General features: G+C 35.2%; 1 protein-coding gene across 6 annotated transcripts in view; it reads right to left on the bottom strand.

Moving 5' to 3' along the window:
• The window catches only part of LOC112528953 (F-box protein SKIP8-like), a 13,066-nt gene extending 5,251 nt beyond the window's left edge, over positions 1-7,815 (bottom strand). The window contains exons 1-4 of one of the 6 annotated variants that reach the window (XM_025140012.1): positions 7,797-7,815; positions 7,235-7,544; positions 4,617-4,813; positions 2,697-3,472 (exon numbers count right to left, since the gene is read on the bottom strand). In XM_025140012.1, coding sequence (XP_024995780.1) covers positions 3,211-3,472; positions 4,617-4,813; positions 7,235-7,459 — 684 coding nt within the window. In that variant the 5' untranslated portion in view covers positions 7,460-7,544; positions 7,797-7,815 and the 3' untranslated portion in view covers positions 2,697-3,210. Of the gene's footprint in view, positions 1-2,696; positions 3,473-4,450; positions 4,814-7,234; positions 7,762-7,796 lie in introns of those variants that run through there. The other 5 variants (XM_025140011.1, XM_025140014.1, XM_025140010.1 and 2 more) reach the window with 5 other exon arrangements.
• Between the last annotated feature and the right edge of the window lie 875 nt (positions 7,816-8,690).

Below are 8,690 nucleotides of genomic sequence, written 5' to 3'. Positions count from 1 at the left end.
CGTCCCGCGTGGTCAAAGACGGGAGATGCCACAATTGGAATAAACAAACAACGTGCTATATAAACCAGAGCGGCTAATACAATTTACCAAAAGATAATTACATAACCACAAACRGAGATAACGTGTCTCAAAATACGGTCCCAAAATATCAGTATATCTGCAATAGTCATCAAAAGTTTAAACAAAAGTATGACTTAATGAGTTATCTTCAATATTGTCATCTCTGTAGCTCTCATCCCAAAATCCCTGCTAAGTCATGTACCTGCCGAGGATAAGAAAATCTCGGCTGGGCTTAATGCTCAGTGAACGGATAATAATGTAACTAAACAATGAATATGAGATAACAAGTTCAAAAGCAATTTATAAAACCAAGTGATAATCCAAAAGAAAGTCAAAATGCCCCAAAAGCATATCAAGGGTCCGAAGACCAAACCGCATCACAAGGACGCATTGTTCCCAAAGGATGATCAGTCCATTCAGGCACAAGTGAGGAAAGGGGTGTGAGCACAACACAGCAATCCTCTCTGTGGATTTAACCACGGCCATAATTCAATATCCGATAACGGTTCCTAGGATCGATCTATACGCCCTCTATTCGACCGGTACATAATCAAGTCCACTTTTAAGGACTATAAAAATAAGGACGCCATGATCGTTTTAGTCACCATAGAAACATCTCAATACCGGTGCTCCAGTTATTGAGTCTATAGTAAAATGTTTCACAATTAAAGCACTAAAACAAGTCAAGTGATCACAATGATCCATACTCCGAATAAGAATATATAAGTCGTAGTTCAAAAGGAAACAAAGTTCAATAACATTTGATAAGCATAAAGGAAATTCAAAACAAATTATTCGGAATTTATCACAGATTATCTGGAATAGGAAGCCTTACGCAAATGGCTATCCCCGTGTCAAGTGAGATATGAAATCCGTACCTTAACCGAATTTGACAATTAACGCACGATCAAACGAAAATTCACGATCAAGTTTGAATTGACCGCATGCCTAACGAATGCATAAACGGTTACTATTTGTAAAGCATAGAAACCATAATATAACTATTCTAATAAAATTACTTGGGTCTTAATCTACTTAAACAACGTAGACCTCAAGAAGGACAGCTGGATACGAATTGAAAACTCAAACGTAAAACTTAGCATTATTCTCTTTCGATCCAACCGTTTCCGACCCTCTTATTTCTAAGCATTTTTATCTTACTTAGAGACCAATCCAGATTATATTGTCTAAACGAAAGTTGTAGGATGGTAACATACGAGTCTATTGGTTTTGAAATCATCTCATTTGGATCATCCATCTATTTTATATGAATTTTACAAAACTGTAAATTAATCGCAGATACAGTGTAAACAGCCCCAAAAACACACTGTTTCGAGCCACTTAGAATCATAACTGAAATTTTGACCCTTAATGAAAGTTGTAGTATGCAGTATGATCTTCCTGACTGCAAAATACGAGCTTAATCCGACTTACGGTTTGTGAGTTATACACTGTCAAAGTACGGGAGTTACATTGTCGGTAAAATTCGATTCCGTAATTCTCGACTAACTTTTATAATCCAACTTTCATGATTTGATATATTTACATGCTATAAACGTACTTCAACATACTAAACAATAAAACAAGTCCAATGGTCGTTAACCTAAGCTTAATCATGCATTTTTACTCCTTCCGACATTTAACCGAACAATTGGTGTACGGTTAAACATTTACCCACAATCTAACCATATTGAAACTATAATATACCTTTTTTATTTCTACATCAATATAACCAGTACTAGCATCCTAAACATCAAATATATCATAATTTTGACAATATCAATCCGTAAACTTAGATATAAACACAGTTTATAAACCGGTCTAAATAACCCTAAAATAAACACCTTAATAAAACTGAATGAAACTTATACCTTTAAGAAGGGTTCGTAGAGTGGATTCCGAATATATAATTGTTGYMTCGATCCCCTTAGTAACTTGACGTGAAATTTAGAGAGAAGACGAAAGTTTTTAGAGAGAGAAAAAGAGGCGAGAGATTGAGAATGGCGGCGGTGATACCGCCATTCACGCATGCATGTATATATATAATTTTTTTTTCTTTTTTTTATTTAATTTATATATATATATATATATATATATAGTTTAACTATTTGGCGGTTTTGACCCTTCAAGTCTATATTCTCAACTTTTACGTCAAATTAGATATAAACTCATTTTTGACGCAAAACTCGTCTAAAGTACAAGTTGGTATAACATAGGGTACAACTATGTTATGCATAATTCTACCAAAAATTTACTTAACCCAATTTGTACGAGTTAACGAAACACGGATATAATATATATATATATCTTCCATAGAAACCATGTAAGAAAATGATGTACAAATCTTCATCTCTATTCAGTAACAACTAGCATCACTAGATATATGACACCAGAAAAAAAAATTGGACACTTTTTACCTCGAGATAACGTAAAAACCTAACGTTTGATTGAGCCTAATGTTTTCTTTAGCCGACATATATGCTGTAACCCTTTTTTTTTTTTTTTGGAAAGGTGTCCGGGCCAATGCCCGACTAATCCCCGGCAATTTTGGAGGCTAAACATGGCCTCTCTTAAATGTCGCCAACACTTCCCCTCCCAGGGCTCGAACTCGGGTTCATGACTATGTCATGCCCAAACCTTACCACTAGGCTGGAAGGTCTTTGACTATATGTTGTAACCCTAGCGGCAAAATAAAAATGTACTATTTTTCTAGTATGATATCATCTATGTTAAAAAGAAAAGAGTGGCCTATGGTGGAACAGTGATCCCCGTAGATTGATGTCAAACAGGCTCATTTTCAAGTTCAAATTAATATGAAATCTAGAACTCCATGACGGAAAATTGATAGTCACGTTGAGTTTTGTAACAAATGCTATGCATAGAAAATTGGTACGGTTTGGTTCATGGAATGGATTATGTCAGAACTGGAATGGAATTTAATCAGGTTTGACCAGATGTTTGGTTGGCAGGAATTGGAATGGAATCTGTCAAGGTGCGTTTGGTACACTGGACAAAACATAACAGAACATAATGGGGATCACTGTTCCACGTTTATCTGGACTTCTATATGAAACGGAGAGGAACAAAGTGGAACAAGAAGCCAATTTTGTGTTACAAAGGCCAAATGTCACATCACAACAAACACAAATCTTACCCGAGAATAAGTGGTTGATCAGCGGCATGGCCTATGGTGAGCATTACCGAGCTATGATGATGAACCATGTACCAGCGACCATTGTGAAACTCAAATACGTTACTCACATTCAAAGGGTTGTCATCCATGCCGACAGCGGCTCTCATGGTTACCCAAGCCATGTCAGTCAGCACCCGTGCCCTTACATCTCGAACCTGGAAGTCAAACCCGGGCTCCCAGTTAAATGCGAGTTGCCAACTCCCTATAACCCCGTTGTAACTGCATGCCAAACTCAATGTATAAGAAAGAAGCCACGAAAGTGAATGATTATGATTTATGATATGGACAACGTTATAACCTTAATACTATATTAATTTATCATTATATAAGTATTTATAATGCTAGTAAAAATGTCTTAAAAGAGGTATATTGGTCATTTATCATTATTTCATTATAATTCAGAAGTTATATTCAACAAATCAAATAGACATATTTCAATTCCTTTCAGGGTGCGTTTGGTATCCACACAGAACAGAACAGGACAACTATTCAATTGGTAAGACAGAACAGGACAAATAAAATTATCAATTTACCCACAGTGAGTTGTTTATATATTTCGAATAACTTATGTAATTTATTAAATTATAATAAGATAAATATTTTTTTATAATAAAATATATCATTAGAAAGTTGTCATTAATACTATTAAAATGACACCAAAATAAAAAGTTGATGTAGTTCTCAATTTTTATTTTCTATCTTTTCTATTTTATTTTTTTATTATTAATACTTAATAAATTACATAGATTAATCAAAATATAGAAACTGTATAAAATAATATTTTTAGGACACTAAAATGAAAGTTTAAAGAGCATAAAATACAATAAATAAAATTTAAAGAATGAACAAAATGTAAAGAAAGCGATGTATTTGATGTTTTGGAAAATAATTAGGTTTTATTTTGAAGTTATATTGAAAAAATATAACTTTGTTCCGCCCTTTCCCACCTTGTTCCATGGGGTGGGGGTGGAACACTGTCGCGTTCCACTTTGTTCCTGTCCGTTTCATATAAAAGTCCAGATAAACGTGGAACAGTGATCCCCGTTATGTTCTGTAATGTTTTGTCCAGTGTACCAAACGCACCTTGACAGATTCCATCTCAATTCCTGCCAACCAAACATCTGGTCGAACCTGATTAAATTCCATTCCAATTCTGACAGATTCCATTCCGTGAACCAGTACCAATTTCCTATGCATAGCATTTGTTACAAAACTCAATGTGACTATCAATTTTCCCATCATGGAGTTCTAGATTTCATATTAATTTGAACTTGAAAATGAGCCCGCTTGACATCAATACAAATGGTATCTTTTTTCCATGGAACAGAGGAAGAACACGAGTATTTATGGAAAAGAAATGTACCCAGTAAAGAGCTCTCCCGAGAGATGAACACATTTCACGTAATCTGCATTAAGCCAAAGCCGGCCCATTTCTAGAAGAGATCTTTCTCTAATGATGTTGAAAAACTGTTGATTGGAATTGATAATTGCTCTAGTAGATGCATAGTAGGCCTTCCATCCATTAGAAGGTGTTATGCTATCTTGTTCCATCGTAAAATCCTGAAAGAACAAAGAATGCCATATGAATACATCTACCTTAAATCCTTGTGGACAAGTAACATAGAGCGATACGAATGTTATTTCTTGAAATTCAAATATAAACATAATGGGGAATAACCATGGATTGTCTCATTGGATACAGTTCCAGAAACATATGTTATGCAATTAAGTTTCAAAAGCTTTACAAATTACAATTTGATCCACAAACATGCCTTTTCTATGTGATCAGTGGAAAATATTTAACTTGAACAAATAAACCAAATTTACAATAAGAGCTATGTATATCTAATAAATGGATTAAATCAGTGGGGTTGCCGCCACTAGGTCTTGCTAACTGCTATTGTTGGAGTCCCGTGTTGGCTACCCACGGACCAACCTTGATATATATGTAGGAATCTCTCTCTTGTAATAAGGGTTCTCATAGAAAGAGAATCGGGGTTCCACATATTCTAACATGGTATCAGAGCCGGCGTATAGCACCTTAGGGGCTCAACACTTGACCACACCCAAGCTTGCCCAGCCTCCGTTTGAGGGTGCATGTTGGAGTCCCACATCGGCTAGTAACAGACCAACCCACCTGTATATATGTAGGGATCTATTCTCTCTCTAAAGGGGTCTTTTAGAAAGAGAATAAAAGGTTCTACATATTCTAACAGCTATATTACAAAGAAGATTGTTTATCTGCAAGATATTTATACCAATTATGCAACAGGCTTCAACTGAGGAAAAGCATAGAAAATGCTTCCATTTCGAAATTCAATTTTTGGAAGACAGAATCTAGAGATAAACCATGTATGAAACCACAATTAGATTAATAGCTCCTTTCTAATTTGGGGTTTTATATTTCCGGACTTAAGGATATCAGCCTCATGTCAACTCCAGTTATTACTATATGTATGAAATAGTCCACCATATCCTTGGCACAATTCAACATTTACATGCCAAAATATTCCTGCCCATGCATGGAATTTGATGCATATCTAAAGTTTGATGGCATTTGATGACAAGAGAAGGCACCAGTTCATTTGTATCCCCAAAACCATGCATTTCTTTTTCTCAATGTTACTAAAAGAACAATCCCAACTACAAGGGTGGTGCCTGATTGGTTTGAGTTTGGCTCCAAAGGTCAAAAGTGCCTGGAGGTCCCAGGTTCAAATCCAAGAAAGAACAAAAATCCCCTTGTGGCCACGAAGGTTCAAATACGGTGACTCCGGGCTACCTGCAAAGCAGGTGGTCGCCCTGGGATTAGTCGGCTCGCATAGCGGGTTGGATATCCAGGCTAATAAAAAAAAAAATCCCCATGAAAGCTTTGGTTTGAGACTGTTTCTATGTTAAAAAATAAAAACTATCATTAATCTGGACAACCATTGTGTGTGGAGAACAATAAAGAATGACAAGATATTCAAACAATTTCATGAACTTGGGAGCAAGATCAAGATTATAGATACAAAGCAATGATAATAGTGTAAAATAATCTTACTCATAATTTCTTTACATATATGCTCCAATTACACAAGAATCCAATACTTTTAACTTTTTGCAGATGGTTTGACTTGGGGCATGTCTTTATATGGTTACCCGCAGTTTGGTTGGTTTTTCATCAAGTCTTGTATGGATAAAGCTGTCTATGTGGATTAATCTATCTTTATAGACCGAGAAGGTTTTTCTTTGGGAGGGTTTTTTCATAGATGGAAGAAACATGTTCTTTAATTGGGATGGACAAGTTTGCAAAAAACTTGGCTTTCTGCATAAAGCTCACCCCTAGAGCTTATTGAATAAGCCACTTTCCATATCATTAAGCCCCTACCAAACCGAATAAGTTGTGAGTCCAATTAAGTTCGTTAAGCTGCTAACAAACATGCCCTAATCTACTCCAATAACTTCTACACAACCATTCCAAATGTTCCATCATAGTAGAAGAATCGACAACTTAACCATTGCGAAACTTTGGCACTAGATACACAATCAATATATAAAAATTCCACCACAAAGACGCATTGTAAACCAACAAACATAAGGTAGTTGATTTTTTTCAGAATCACACAAGGGAAACTATAATGAAAATGTGATCCTCATTGGCAGCTAGCTTTGCCAACAGAAGGATTTCAAATGGCAACAAATTCCTGATTGGTTTTGACCAACCTCCTTCTGTACTTACTGCCTTACATAAAATAGAAATGCATGATCCTGATAAGAGCTACCATGTGAATTTTGGGGGTTTTGATGTGATCTCACGGTTCAAAAGGTTCTATCATACGAAAATCCTCCAAAATTCCTAATGTTCTTAATATTGATCCATTTTCAATCGAGTATAGGAAAGGATCAAAAACCCAAAAACCCTTCAATGACCTACAAAAGGGGTACTTGCAGAAGATAACGAAATTAAAGCTAAAATTGAGCATAATAAGCAGAGAAATCAACCTTATGATAAAGTGCTTTCCAAGCATTATCATCATTAGCAGCCCTCCGCATTGAAGAATTGGTCATCGACAACCTACAAAGACTCGGATAATCCAAGTAACTTAATGCATGCGTCGTGATCTCCGGAACCAATTGTTCCATCATAGACGCACCTATCATCTGCCGCCGTTCCCTCTCTACCAGAAACACCTCACCACCGTTCATCACACTCGCCGTAACAGCCATCGATTGAGCATCTCCATCGAAATTAGAACACGTACTATCACAATCACAAGCCTTGGGTTTATCGGATTGTGAGGATTTCAGCAATCTGAAGGGGAAAAGAGAAATGAAACAACAGAAGAGAGTGATGGTTAGGGCTAGTAAGAAAGAAAGAAAGGGGAAATCGCTGTTGCTGGAAAAAGTAGAGAAAATCTCCATTGATTATGAAAAGACATGAAATCTGTAGATAGTAAAAACCCTAAAGAAGAAGGTGTGAAGATGTCGGTGATGATGATCTCCCTCTGTAAACCCTAGGGTTGAGAGATGGGAGATTTTAGGGGGTTATGCTGCTGGTTCTTACTTCTTATAGTAGCTGTGTCTTCATGGCGGAAACACTCCTTTTTATCAGAGACGATGATGTTTCATTTTGCAGCATTTTATTTATTATTTTTATTTATTTATTTCTATGAATTACTGCTTAAAAAACGTGATCCATATATTTATTTTATTATTTAATAATCATTTCCAAATAATTTAATGAGTAAATTTTAATTTTGGTCCTTGAGATTTAAGGGATGTTTATGATTGCTTATTTAAAACAATTTATGATTTTTTTTTATAAAAGTGTTTATTAACTTACGTGGTATCAAATCAAAGTTTTGTAAAAAATGATTGGATTAGCTTATAGTCGTACTAAAAAGCAATAAGCTGATAAGTTGTTTTTTAGTGTTTGGCAAAATTTGCTTATATATGTAAAATGACCAAAAAGGACAATCTTTCATATTATTGACTTGTGAGAGTGTTTGGGATTGTTTATTAACTTTATTTGATTTTTTAACATGTAATTTTTTTTTTCATCATTTATAATTTCTTTGACAAAAATTTATATCAATAAGATAAATAATTAACAAACATTAATAGAACAAGATTAAAATGGTAAACTGGTAATAAGCAGTTTTTATTTTTCCTCATCCAAACACTAACATTTAGCTTATCACCGGTGTCAGACTGAAATAAGTCAAAAAACACCTAAAATAAGCAATCTCAAACACCCCCTTAATGAAAAGTACGAGAATGAAATTTGAACTTTGATAAATCTAGAAATCATTTCGATGATTTGTACACAAACTTTGCCCTCAAATTAGTGGTATGTGAGGTACTTAACAAAAAGAATTTACCGACCGCTAGACCAGTGGTGGATGCAGAAAAAATTATTATAGGGGGCATGATTAGGTTTTTACCTAATTTGGAGTAG

This window comes from Cynara cardunculus (genome assembly GCF_001531365.2).
Source record: "Cynara cardunculus var. scolymus isolate 2C chromosome LG 16, CcrdV1, whole genome shotgun sequence".
In the NCBI taxonomy this organism is placed as follows: domain Eukaryota; kingdom Viridiplantae; phylum Streptophyta; class Magnoliopsida; order Asterales; family Asteraceae; genus Cynara; species Cynara cardunculus.
This window is presented reverse-complemented; position numbering and strand designations above follow the sequence as displayed.